This window comes from Homalodisca vitripennis, chromosome 6 (assembly GCF_021130785.1).
Source record: "Homalodisca vitripennis isolate AUS2020 chromosome 6, UT_GWSS_2.1, whole genome shotgun sequence".
NCBI lineage: Eukaryota > Metazoa > Arthropoda > Insecta > Hemiptera > Cicadellidae > Homalodisca > Homalodisca vitripennis.
Window position 1 is genome coordinate 117,821,875 of NC_060212.1, and position 14,785 is coordinate 117,836,659.

A 14,785-nucleotide genomic window follows, 5' to 3' on the forward strand; every position below is an offset into this window, starting at 1 on the left:
CAAGTCCACTTGAAAATTCCACTTTAGTTGAACAACGTTCTGTTATTTGTTTTTTACTTGCTGAAGGTGAAAAACCATTGAATATATACTCTAGAATGACTAAAGTGTACAGTGAAAATTGTTTTAATCGTGCAAATTTTTACAAGTGGGTAGAACAGTTCAAAAATGGCCGAGACTCAGGGACTGACGAACACCGTCCTGGCCGACCAGAAGTTTAAACTCCCTCACTGGAAAGTCGAATTGATGACGTAATTTGTGCTGACCGCCAAGTCACTGTGGAAAACAAAGTTGAAAAAGTTTATGTGAGTATGGGTACAGTTCATAACATTATTAAAAACAAGTTGAAGTACCACAAAACATGTGCAAGATGGGTCCCAAAGGAGTTGACACAGTTACACAAGGAAACAAGGTTGAGAGTGTGCATAGAGCTACAGGAACGTTATGAAAGAGAAGGTGAGCACTTCCTCAACAAAATTTGAACATGTGATGAAACTTGGGTTCACTATTATGAGCCAGAATCAAAAAGGCAAAGCACAGAGTGGAAGGACACCAGCTCACCTGTCAGGAAAAATTCAAAACCCAAGCATCAGCAAGAAAAGTCATGTTGACGGTGTTTTGGGATGCTGAAGGTCTGGTTTTTGTGATTATCTTGAAGAGCAGCATACCATTAACGGCCATTACTACCTGAATATGCTTTTGAATTAATTGAAACCAGCCATGAGAGAGAAACGTCGTGGATTTCAGAGGAGAGGTGTGATTCTCCAACAGGACAATGTACGTACTCATACTGCTCAACCAACCCTAGAAACCATTAACAAAATGGACTGGGAAGTACTGCCTCATCTCCTTACAGTGCCAATGTAGCACCAAGTGATTACACTTGTTTGGTGCGCTGAAGGAGGCATTGCGTGGAAAGAGGTTTCAGGATAACGAGGACGTTAAGAAGTTGTGGAAAATTGGCTCAAACACCAAGATAAAGAGTTCTTTGCAGCTGGTATAAAAAAGCTTGTGGTCTGTTGGAATAAGTGCATAAATGTTCAAGGGGATTATGTTGAAAAGTAGTAAAAGTGTATATATATAAAAAGTCTCCATTAGCCCTGGACTTAGTTAAGTGCGCTAATCTTTGGAATGTATGTTTTCATGTCTGGAGCATTCTTATGATATTAATCTCCTTTTTCTCTCTTCATAATACATTATTTAATTAATTAACACCGACTTAATTCATTACTAGACATAACAAATTAATACGGTTTTTAACAATCTGAGCTATTAAGTTTCCGAAGAATGGAACCATTAGGTTTGATCACCAAGTCCCCTGAGCTTCCTAACCTCAAATATCGCATAGACAACCAAATATGTTTTCATTTCCATTAGCAAACTCAAAATCAGTTTATATTTTTATACCACAATTTTCTTGTTGCAAGTATTTATTGTTGAAACAATTACCATATCACAAACCATAAAGGTGATTTTATAATCTTTAACATGCTAATATTTTTAATTGAATGATAATTCACAACTTGAAAATTTTATTAGTCGACACACCTGCTCATTATGATACAAAAATGAACTCCAAGGATATAAAATTATGAGCTAACATCTTTAGTATTTCTGATGCTTATATAATGTTATTGGATTATTTAAGATTCTTTTACTGGTTTTCTCTAGTATTGCAGTTTTTTTTTTTTTTTTTTTTTTTTTTTTTTTGTCTTAAGTAGTTATGTATAATAAAAATTGCTCTTATTCTGTAGTACATTAAATTGTAGTTTATGTCTGTGTAATTTATATCAATTGGTTAAGAGGTACCCAGCAGGTCCTCTCTATTTGTGTTTAGGAAGAATGCAACAAACGGAAGGCGTTTTTAGTCTAGTTATGTATGTGCAGGTTCTACCTGGCCAAACACAGTGGTCGCCAGCTGACCTTGCAACCTCAGCTGGGCTCGTCAGACCTTAATGCTGTGTTTTTCGGACTGCGGAGGGAGGAGGGTGAAGGCAGAGACGGAGCCAGCTCCTCGACAGGCTCTCGATCCTCCTCCTCACCTCGCAAACACATCATACAGGTCTCCACTTACCAGATGTGCGTACTGATGCTCTTCAACAACAGGGATAAACTCACGTATGAGGTCAGTCAGAGAGTTAAATGTGTTGTCCGTAGTTGTGGTTCAATCCCTTGTAGTTATAGGTTAGACAATCCCATAGATACATAGAAATTACTGGATAACTAACTCAGAGCAGTAACTATCGTATTTTCTCCACTCCATTCTGTTATAGAGCCTTTTATAAGAAAGCTGTAGAAAAAAGTAAAAAGAAATTTAATTAAATTTAAAAACAGAACTATGATTATGGACAGAACTGACATTTTATTTTCTATTTAAATTCTAATCAGATATCCATGTGCAGTAGAAGGTCTCTCCAAAAAGCATTTGCAGCTTTTCATTCTAAAAACTTGTTCTTCTTACTTGGTATTATAATTAGGTAGACTTTTGTATTTAGGTAATAGTGATTAATCAATCAAATCTTCATTAAATTTATATTCGTAAAAAAATGTAAGTGGTGTCAAACCTATTATGTGTAAAGTACAAGTTCTATTACTGTAATATCGCTGTTATCAGGTATTGTCAGTCAATTCACCACTTAGATTTCTATAAATTCCTTTAAGATGTACGCAGGTCTCTTGAGAAGCAATTTCTTGAGCTTTTCTTGGAAATTTTTCCAGGAAGGTTTTGGATGTTTTTATTACTAGATCATGTCATCTGCATACATAATTGGAGTGGCTTTGTAGTCTTGATTGTTTTTGGGGACATTATTTGTCAGCAGAATAAGCAGGACAGGTCTTAGGACAGAACCCTGAGGTACTCCCTGAGTTATATACTCCCACAGTAATATATCACCAGTATCTAGAAATGTCCATTGGGATTATAATATATTGGTCAGTTATTTTGTAATTATGTATCAAATTTAAACTGAACATAACAAAATACTAATGAAATTCAAATAAAGATACTATTTTCCACATTTTAGATGGAATTAAATTAGGCTAGCTAAATCAATTGAATATTAAAATAACATATGTTTCAAAGTATTATTAAGTAAGCTAAACATTTAAGTTGTGTCTATTATGTGCTCTTTTTAAACATGTGTATCCTTGTAACAGATCACTATTTATTTTGTATCTGTCAATAATGTAGGAGTTACAAAATGAGACTGACATCCCTGAAAGAGACCTGATCCGAGCTCTGCAGTCGTTGGCTCTGGGAAAAGCTTCACAGCGAATTCTCATCAAAAATCCAAAGTCCAAGGAAATTGAGCCAAGTCATGTCTTCTATGTGAATGATTCATTCACGTCAAAACTACATAGGTAATTTCATCTTTGTGATATTCATATATGGTTTTCCATATTTATCAATAAGAATCTAATTATATTTGCAAATAACATAACAGCAACTGGAAATGTTCATGATATATCATTTGAGGTAACCTATACATTAGGAAGGTACAGAAATGAATATTGAAATACTTAATTATTCTATGTTTCAACACCGAACTTTCTACTGATCATAACTAACCAAGAGTTTTATTTAACAGGTATTGAAATGCTTGTACATAGATTACTGTGTAAATGTAAATTTTAACTATGTTAGAAAACAGTTAAGGAGTTGTAATTCCAAATGTATTTACTTGTAATTAAAAAAAAGCTTACGGCAAGTTTTTATTTTCTAAAGCAACTTACTTTCCAAATGACCTTCTTAATTCAAATAAGCTTTAAAAAATTAGATAAGTATTATTAGCAATTTTACAATTAAAACAATGTTGTGGACACCAGATTAGTATGTCTAATATGCATTTGTGAAGTTCCCTGTAACAATTCAGTTTCTGAAATCTTTACCAACTATAGCTTTGTTTACAGTTAGGTGTAAAAATATATTTATATTCTCAAATTTTTAATGTATGTTTATAAATTCTTTTATTTTTAAATACATTATCAAATTGAGAATACAAATCTGAATTAAACAAATAGCTGAAAGAAACCATGGCATTTCATTCCAGGTGTTCTTATGATGTTTAGATTCTAAATTATTTGGATGTTTATTGGGTACATGTTAGTGCCGATATACTTTAGTTCAAATATATATTAATACTGTATTGACAATTTTGTTGATGAAGATGTATTTAACTACTCATGATAAACCGTGTCGTAGAGATATGAATTATTAAATAAAAAACAACCAGAATATCGTCACTGGTCAAATCTACCTCACAGGTGGTTGCACACTAGTTAATAGTTGGATAAAATACATATTTTAATAATTATTTTAATGTGACAGAGCTATCAACCACTCACATTTTGTATCATGATAATCGAAGTAAACTGTGTGGAGGGGAAATGTCTGTCCAACCAATTCCACTTCTCATGCATGCGTCAAGAGCATGACTCCAACAGCTAATACATGTTATAAGCCAATTTACAAAAAATGTCCCACAGAAGAATTACATGATTGTGAGACAATGACAAGAGCTGCTGAGAAACACTTATGACATCAATTGCTGTGGCAGGTGTCTACTTCACAGTACTGCACCTGGGTTTTAGCGTTTACTGCTTCTATGGTTTCTGATGTTGTCACTCTGTCACCGCTCTATTGTTGTCCACATTTCGTCATGTAGGCAGTTTTGTTTGGTTTAGAATATAATATGTAACTTTCAAAATTACTTTATTGGATTAATATTTGTAATTAATTTTAACTTGCTACAATGACCAAACAATATTATGCACTAGACAATAGACAAATTCTTTATTTATAAATCATCAAGAAATGCAATGACGTCAAATATTACATGGTTAGTATTACATGTCATTCTAGATAAGTAGTGACTGAAGAAGTAAAAGATGTGCTGTGCTGATTTATCATTAAAATAACACAACAAGCATAGGTAGTAGAAACAGTATCAGTAGATTATCAACAGTTATAGGCATCATTCCGTTTTCAAGAATTTTCTCTCTTGCAATGATTTTGATGCATTACAGATGGTATGCTGTAGTGTTTGTCTATGCATGAAGAAAGAATATAGCTTTTACTTAGAAAGGTTATTCTGTTCCACGTGTCAGATTTATGAGTAATTATATTATGCTGTTAAGTAAATGCTTCTCAAAACTAAATTTACATAATCTAGGTCAGGACAGCTTGGACTTGGTCCAGCCTATGTCTGTTTATCTAAATTTAGGGATTTAGTAGGCATCTTTGTGAATCTCTAAAAAATTGAATATATGTGTGTATGTGTGTCTTATGTATTTATTATGTGTCTTAGTAATAAAATAATAATGTGACATTTCTTATTTATTTGCAGAGTAAAAATTCAAACAGTAGCTGCTAAAGGAGAGTCAGAACCAGAAAGGCGTGAGACTAGGAATAAGGTAGACGACGATCGTAAACATGAAATAGAAGCAGCAATCGTCAGAATAATGAAAGCTAGAAAGAAAATGCCTGTAAGTACATTGTTTGAACATGTTTGAACATAGTTCTTTAATTGGAAAGATATTTTAAACTTTGTGCTTTATAAAATAAATGTTTTGAATTTAGCAGTGTGATAAAGAATTTCATTGGTCAGTATTAATCTAAATTTTTTTTCAGCACAACATACTAGTTACGGAGGTAACGGAACAACTGAAGAGTAGATTTATGCCTTCTCCAGTGATAATAAAGAAGCGAATAGAAGGGCTAATCGAACGTGAATATCTAGCCCGGACACCTGAAGATAGGTTTGTTATTTGTTTTATAACTAGATTTAATTTTTGTATTTCAGATTCTTGGTAACTGGAATCTCAATGAGGTAATTTATTAACTGAGATTGGAAGGATTCATTATAAAACTCAAAATGTTACACTCAAATTAAACAAGTGAGATTAAGCCAATTCAATACATTGCAAGGAGAAAGTTTTCATACATAAATTTATTGAGGTTTTTTATATAAAATTAGCAGACCAACCACTAAGTCAACCGTCTGTTGAAGTTACAGAAGACCACTTTGTCTATAAATATTAACCCTTGTACGAGTTTTGACATGCCTAGTACATTCACGGATTTCAAATTCATGTACGTTGTGATGTACTTTTATACTTTTAGATTAATATTTTGTGTTTTCTATAGTTATGGTTGAAACAAATAATTTCAGAGACAACAAAATTAACATGTTATAGACTAATAATTCAGAAGATAGTGACAATGAATTTGAAATAGACAGCTTGAAAAAATTCCTAAATCTAGGTGTAGATCTGGATGGAAAGTTGATGTAATCGAAGGTTCTATTCATGAACTAGCATGTTGATATGCAATAGATAGGCCTACAAAGTATAACGGCCCTTTTCCTAGGAATTGAAACAGACCTAGGCCAGATTACCGTACTATGAAAACTTTTTTTTTTTTAATTGTAACGGTTAGCAAGAATTTATAGTTATGGAAATGAAAAATAAAGATTTTTGTGTTTTTACTTGTAAAAATAGTAAACTTTAAATATCAGAAGTAATACATTACATAAAATAAATTATACTACATCTTCTTACCAAATTACAAACATAGTATAGAATCCATCCAAAATTGCCAAATTTTTACGTAGTATGGGCTAAATGTGTTCAAATAAGTAATACACCAATTAGCTAGGAACGTAAAATATTTGTAACAATCTAACTTCAGGTAATACAAATTTTACACACACAAACATACATTGAAATCAAGGACCTTAGGAAGAGGGCAAATTTCAATCTTTAAAATACAGTGTTCTATTTTTGTAACATAACAATGGCATAAGTTCTGAAATCCTATTATCCGTACTATGAAACTAGTATTGAGACATTTTTTTATGTTAAAAATATCTCATCAATCTAAATGGATTAATAACTAATATTTGTGTAATATTTCAGAAAAGTCTACACGTACGTCGCTTGAAACATTGGATTGGTGGAAATGAGGTGAGTAGTTAAAGGTATATTATATTCTTTAGTTTAATTACAATTGAAAGTTTTGTTTAGAACATTAAAAATCTTGTAATTCTACACATAAAGCAGCTATGGTGGTAAAGGCTGATTCGGTGTGAATGTTGCATTTAGCTCCAGTTCACCATCCTCTTAAGTGCAGCATCTGAAATCTAAAGCTGTTGCAGACTTGACTCATAAAATCTGGAGTAATGTTCGTCAAAAGAAAAAAATCCAAAAATAGGCGGACTCTGTTGCTCCGCCGTGCTTTGGGATCGTGTCAGTCAACATCATAGTGCGCTCAATTGTGCACCTGATGAGACAATGAAAATACCTCTTCACCTAGATTGTACTTCTTTTTGTAATCTGGGTGTCTCTGATGTTGAAACGATGAGGAGGGTTCGATTTGAGCATATTCGTTCTTTGTCACTGACTATTTTTAGATCCCTTCCTAGATAACGAACGTGACTCCAGATTTTAGAGTCAAGTCTGCAACAGCATCAGATTTTAGATGCTACACGTAAGAGGAAGGTGAACTGGAGCTAAATTCAGCATTCACATCTTGTAATTAATTGCCAAGTAATTAATTGTGGTTATGAATTTGTCCATTAAATCTTATCTATTACAACGCTCATAAAGAACAATTATAAGGCATTTATAAAATAAAATTGAGATATATCCATTAAACCAGATATAAATGTCATATTTAAGGTGTTATATTCATCATTATCGTCATAGTGTTCAAAATATTTGTTGATCCTTCACATGTGAAATAAAATTGTACACAAGAATGTTAGGGTGATTGATTCATAAGAGAGATCTATTGGACTCATAATAAAAAAATTCTGTATTTACATATTTGTTAGAGGAGTGTAAAATATATCAAAGATATAAATATGAGATATATGATGTATTTATCTCATCATATTTACTGCAGTGATATAAAGTGGTTAGTTAAAGTAAAGTAGTATAGTTGCGCGCACGCGCACACACACACACACACACACACACACACACACACACACACACACACACACACACACACACACACACACACACACACACAGGTTGTTCACAAAAGGGTGTCACAAACTTCTGTGGGTGATATTATTCATAATTTAAAAAAGTCATATAAACATAGTTCGAGAAATGTGTTATTTGACCACTAACCACCATATTGTATTTTTTATTGAAAAAAATATATTTATAACTAGTTAAACTAAAGAAACCAAATTTGGCACATATGTTTAAATATATAAAAGAAAAATTATAAAAGTAATTGTGTTATTTTCATTAGTATTAACAAAATGGTGTCTATTGAAAATGTTAAAAGTCAAATGACAAAAAAAACCAGCTTAGTTGTAACAGATTTACTATTCATCAACTATTTGAACAATTTTATAGAAATTTCAACTGTACATATTTCAACAAAATCCGTCAATGCATAAGTGAGCATGACTACTTTCTAGCTACACTTGCACTAGACGGGAGCAGCAAACATTTTGTCTTTTAATAGGCATCAGCTATTTTACACATAGGTTATAAAAATTTTATAACATATCAACTATTTTGCTATTTTTATAACGATTCCAATGATACTTTTTTCCACGAAATCCGTAAACGCATAAGCAGGCACACCACTTTAAAGGTGTGTGTAATACGTTGTAATATTAATTTAAAGTTATAGAATACATTTTTAAAAGTTTTAAAAACTAAAATAAGAAATAATGTTCAGTATGATGTTTTGAGGTGTCAAACAAATGAAATATTCATTTGTTCTGGTTGTGCTAGTATGGATATTTTAAGTCGAGCTTCCCATTAATTATACACCTCAAGTTGAACAATACGAGGTGTATCCAAAAAGTATCCGACCTTAACGTCTGGCATGAACTGATGTTACTCAGCGTCAACGGCAATCTGGTCCCCTTCAAAGTACTCCCCTCCACAAGCCACTACCTTATTCCAACGCTCCTCTCACTTCCGGAAACACTCCTTAAATTCATTTTGCGAAATGGCTAACAGGTCCTTCGTCGCATTTTATTTTATTTGTTCAACATCGTCAAATCTTTTTCCTTACAAAGGAATTTTTAATCTCGGAAATAGCCAGAAGTCACAAGGAGCTATGTCAGGACTGTAGGGAGGCTGTCGTAGTTGGTTGATGTCGTGTTTGACCAAAAAATGCTGAATAAGATTTGAGGAATGAACTGGTGCGTTGTCGTGGTGCAGGGTCCAGTCACGGCTTGTCCACAGTTCAGGTCGTTTCCTTTGCACTGCATCTCGTAGCCGCCTTGGGACCTCAAGATAATATTCCTTATTCACTGTCTGGCCTCTTGGAGCATATTCGTGATGAACAACGCCGTCCTGGTCAAAACAAACTGTCAGCATTGTCTTGACATTGCTTCAACTTTATCTTGCTTTTTTCGGCCGTTGCTCTTTGTGAGTTTTCTATTGTGAACATTGAGCCTTTGTTTCAGGGTTGTAGCCATAAACCCATGACTCATCACCAGTAATAACTTTTTTAAATAGCCCTGGGTCACTTTTTATCATATCCAGATTGTCCTGTTCGATTTCAAGTCGACAGTTCTTTTGGTCTTCTGTCAGCAGCCGAGGAACAAATTTTGCCGAAACACGGTTCATTTTTAAATCTTCATGTAAAATGTTACAAACTGACGATTTTGGTATTCCTAAATTTTTTCCAGCTCTCGGACAGTCAATCGACGGTTTTCATTAATTGTTGCACGAACACGTTCAACATTTTCAGCGTTTCTGGCCGTTGAAGGTTTTATTTGTGTATCGCCCATAGACACGTCACCATAAACTTTCCGTATCATAGTAATCGTCTCTGATGCTGAATGGCCAAGTTTTTGGCAAAATTTAATGCAAATGCGCTGCTCAACACGTTCAGTCATATTGAAATGCAACGCACACACACGTCAGTACTGTACAGAACAGAGTGCCGTGACTCACTGAGTGACTGGGTCATATTCAATGCCTAATATGGGAAGGAGTAGACTTGCCCCTCCCCTCCAATAACCGGTTTGAGCCGGTCGGTTACGCCGCGGCCGCCTACTGGTCGGCGGTCGGATACTTTTTGGACAGACCTCGTATACAAGGGCTATTCAGAAAGAAAGGAATGTTTTGGAATTTAAAATATCAAGTACAAGAAAAAGATTTTTATTATATACTTGTGAAAGAGGGACTAAAATACTACTTTTATACATGATCACCATACAAATTCAGGCACCTATCATAGGTGGACAAGCTTTGAAATTCCTATGTCATAGAATTCTGCCACCTGTGATCTCAGTCACTCAGTGACGTTTACCTGGAACTCCTCATTGTTGTCAAACACACTGTGTCAAAAAAATCCAGGTCTTCATTTTCGGGAACAAGTGAGTATTACCTGGAGCAAGATCAGAACTGTAGGGGAGATGAGGAAAAACTTCCCAGTTGAACGAGTTTAACAGTTCTTTTTTACAGTTTGCTGTGTGAGGTCAGGCATTGTCATGCGAAAACAAATTTTGGATGACAGTGGTGAAACAATGAAAATTTTGGGAAACAAAGAAAGCTCAGTTATAGTGAACCAGCAGTTTTCATACATTTTTTTAATAACTTTGGCAGCCACATCATCAGTCACAATGCTTGGACATCCACTCTTCTCCTGATCATGAATGTTTTTTCTGCCATTTTTAAACTGAATGCACCACTTCCTGACAGAACTTTCAATCATTACATTGTTCCTGTACACTTCACACAGTTCCTGATTAATTTCTATTCGTTCGCAACAAAAATATAATCACAGACCACATTTCACCACTGGTGGGATTTTCGATTGCAGCACACATTTCAAATTTGAATATAAAAGAATTGGGCAGTGTGGAGATGTTCCCGTTGTTATGCCTGGACGATGACTGAGGTGGCAAACACAAGTACACCAATATATGATTGGCACGCAACTGACAGGTAGAAATGTTCCTCACTTTCTGAATAGCCCTTGTATGATATGTTGACCTGATTGTTGTGTTGCAGAAGTGCTCCAACTATGTGTGACACATCACCTTGAGTCTGTGTTGACAGTGCAAACTTCTGTATGCAATAAAACAGTGTGTAATAAATTATATGTTAACCTGATTGTTGTGTTGCAGAAGTGCTCCATCTATGTGTGACACGTCACCTTCAGTCTGTGTTGACAGTGCAAACTTCTGTATGCAATAAAACAGTGTGTAATAAATTATATGTTAACCTGATTGTTGTGTTGCAGAAGTGCTCCATCTATGTGTGACACGTCACCTTCAGTCTGTGTTGACAGTGCAAACTTCTGTATGCAATAAAACAGTGTGTAATAAATTATATGTTAACCTGATTGTTGTGTTGCAGAAGTGCTCCATCTATGTGTGACACGTCACCTTCAGTCTGTGTTGACAGTGCAAACTTCTGTATGCAATAAAACAGTGTGTAATAAATTATATGTTAACCTGATTGTTGTGTTGCAGAAGTGCTCCAACTATGTGTGACACGTCACCTCGAGTCTGGGTCGACCGTGCAACCTTCACGCTATTCACTTGTTACACTAAGACAATGATTAATAAAGAAAAGATTTTGTTGTGGCCGCGTCCTGTTTATTTATGTTAATCGAGTACACAAGTCTCGTTGTCTCGGACCAAGTCTTGACTTGAACATTTGGTTTTAAACCACCTAATTTGTTATTGTTTTTATAAATTATACAGCGTGCTGCATTTGTCACAGTAATGATTGTGATATGTCAAAGTGTATTGTAGTATTTATTATTAATTGATTTTGTACATAATAGAATACAGTAAATATTTTGTACATTGTTCTGCACTTTTTTCATCACTTTTCCGTTACTATATTTATTCTATTGGTTAGGATTAAGGTTTTATGTAGGTCGATCCCGTCTGTTAGATTTTTTAGTTAAGTAATTTTAAGAAAAATCAAGCTGATTATAAATTTATGGATAAATACTATATTAAGTTATTGTATCGGATCTTAAAGGAATTACCATGCCTTATCATTAAAAAAATTATATTTGTAAGAATTATAAGCATAATTATTTGTTATCAATTGTTGAAGAGTCTGTTCCTGAAAAGAAGGACTCCATCTATTACTGTACACTAATATGCCCATCTGATAGTTAAACTGTTGAGTTGGAAAAAATTAAAATAACGACAAAGTTCCTATATGCCAGAGTGTCATTACTTATAATTTAGGCAAATAATAAAGTTACTCGTAACTGTCCATTTCAATTTCTGCATGCCGTTTAGCTCTATATATTATAGCTGTGCTATACAATTTTAGTAGTACTTGTTAATTAATGAAGTAACTATTTTTTTTTAACTGACTTGTTCATTGTCTATCTGTGATCCAGTCCATTTCGGCTGTAGCCTAAAGGGACTGTACTATGACTTGTTTTAAATTTAGTTTCTTCATATTAACTTTTTATTCAAGGTTCTGTTGTGTTTTAACCATAATAATTTGGAATCTAATTCTAAACTTGGTTGAATTTATAACATTATAATGCACATAATTTACATGTAGAGATATATGTTCTGTCAAAAAGTTAAATATTTGTCTATTCACATTAAAAACCCAAAAATGATTATTGGCTCATTCTTTAGCTTAACCAAATACATATTACTGTTCAACTCAAGGCATGGTCTGACTACTTTATTTTTAAGGATGGGAACAAATTCCAATTTGTGGATTGTGACATTTTTTTAATAGAAGTAAATTATAAATTCATTTCTATATTGTTTATCATTCAGTTATTTCTTCTATAACATAAAACCATATTGTAAATAAAGTGTTTTCGGTTTTTATATTATACTAGTGTCTTTTTATTGCCATGTATCTTTTAACTAGTTATATTATAGCATATATAATTAAAAGTACAATAATGACAATTTCTTGAACATAAACATTACTATAGTAATGTTATAAAGGTATTAAATTTCATCATTACACATAAACTATCCAACCAGAAACTTGTATGAGTGGGATACAGAGTTAATGGTTCTGTTGACAGTTCTATCTAGACACCCATAAACTATGCCAATGATGATTCTTAACGTCTTGTCTGTAAGTCGTTTTGAAATAGTTTGCATAGAAATTCATATAAAAAATTACTTGTTTCATATTTCAAAAACAATAAAATATCTTAAAATCTTATACAAAAGTCACTACACACATAAAAAAAAAACAAATGAAAATATTATAGTTTACGATTTTATGAATAATAGTAGAAGCTACTACTGGTTATAGCAGAAGCATTGGTCTTTGACGTTTGGCTAATCTACTTTGTGCCGTTGTGTACCATTCGTTTGTTAGTGCAGCATCTCATTGGTCAGCTGTCTGCAGAACATCCTATTGTGTCCATGCAACTGTTTACATAACCTCAATCAGCTATTCAGCTATTTATTGAAGTAACAGTTGTGTTATTGTGAAAAGTAATTTTTTAATTAGTAAAGAAGTGAAAAGGTTTTGAGTTCTTAAAGAAAACCCTGAATGTAGGTAATGGTAAAGTTGGTAATGGATGTGGACCTAATTTCAGTTCAATTTTTCTTGGAAAGATTTTGTTGGACTATGTACTGATGGTGCAGCGGCAATAACAGGTTACAAAGAAAATCTTCTAAGTTTTGTAAAGAAAGAAGCAGGCAATGATTATCAAATATCTCATTGTATTCACAGAGAAATTTGCTTCAACATTTTTGCTCTGAATGAAGTTCTATCTAAAGTTGTGAAAGCTGTTAATTTTATCTGTAATGCCACTAATTCAAGATTATTTTTATACTGTGGAAGTATAGGCTCAATCCATTTAAAATTTCATGTTAAAGTGCTTGGGTTGTCATGAGGCCAAGTTTTAACAAAATTTTATGAACTAAAACAAGACGTGTATGTTTCTCAAAGAAAAAAAATGAGACGGATGTTAAGTTCAGAGATGTATAAATGGGTGGCAAAGCTCGCATTTTTTATATAACGAGTTAAACCTTATCTTCCTTCCGTAACCTCTTTTGATCCTTGGAAAAAATTTATTCATTCAAGAAGTTAGTTAGAAAACTAAAACTGATAAGGGCTGTTACAATATGTTCAATTTGCTATCAGGATTCATGTCCTATACAGAAGGACTGAAGAAGGTTAATTTGTATCCTGTGGTAAAAATTACATAAAATTACTTAGTTTATTTTGAAAAGTATTTGGGGCTCGGGAACCTTCCCCAAATGAAATTATTGTACTTAAAGACCTTATAAATGTGTTATAATGTTTTGTATTTCAAAATTTTGGGGGTAGGAGTTCAAGGGGAGTGTTTTATCCAGTTACAGTATCAAAGTGGACTGAATGTGTCTTACATACCAACAGGTAACCAATAAGAGATAACATGGCACATTGGTATTCCCAGGACTTCCTAATGGGCTTCGGTCAGACAAAACAAAACAAAACCTAATAAATGCTATGTCAATCATGTTTGATATTTTTTTATTCTTGTAATAACTTGTTTTATGATTTTGTGTCGTAAGTTCTAAAAATAACTATTGAGTGAATGTTTGATCTACCTTACATGTAACTTTACATGTAACAAACAATTCAAACTCTAATTGGTCACCAAATTTGATAGATAGAGTAACATTAGAGACCTCTAGTTTTTGTTATTTTTCTTCTTTTTTTATATAATCTTAATATGAGGTGTCTCTTGCTAAGGGTTCCTATTTACAAATTTTGACTTACCTACAAAATGCCTCGTTTGAGGAGGGGGGATAATAAAAAATGTTCATACAAACAAAACTCTTCAGTTGGTCATATAAACATC

At 33.3% G+C, this 14,785-nt stretch overlaps 1 protein-coding gene across 3 annotated transcripts in view; it reads left to right on the top strand.

Moving 5' to 3' along the window:
* Positions 1-12,807, top strand: part of LOC124364798 (cullin-3-A) — a 66,804-nt gene extending 53,997 nt beyond the window's left edge. For 2 of the 3 annotated variants that reach the window (XM_046820560.1, XM_046820562.1), the window contains exons 11-16: positions 1,885-2,122; positions 3,188-3,357; positions 5,343-5,481; positions 5,627-5,754; positions 6,913-6,960; positions 11,457-12,807. In XM_046820560.1, the coding sequence (XP_046676516.1) occupies positions 1,885-2,122; positions 3,188-3,357; positions 5,343-5,481; positions 5,627-5,754; positions 6,913-6,937 (700 nt within the window). In that variant the 3' untranslated portion in view covers positions 6,938-6,960; positions 11,457-12,807. Of the gene's footprint in view, positions 1-1,884; positions 2,123-3,187; positions 3,358-5,342; positions 5,482-5,626; positions 5,755-6,912; positions 6,961-10,992; positions 11,037-11,456 lie in introns of those variants that run through there. The other variant, XM_046820561.1, reaches the window with a different exon arrangement.
* Positions 12,808-14,785: the final 1,978 nt, after the last annotated feature.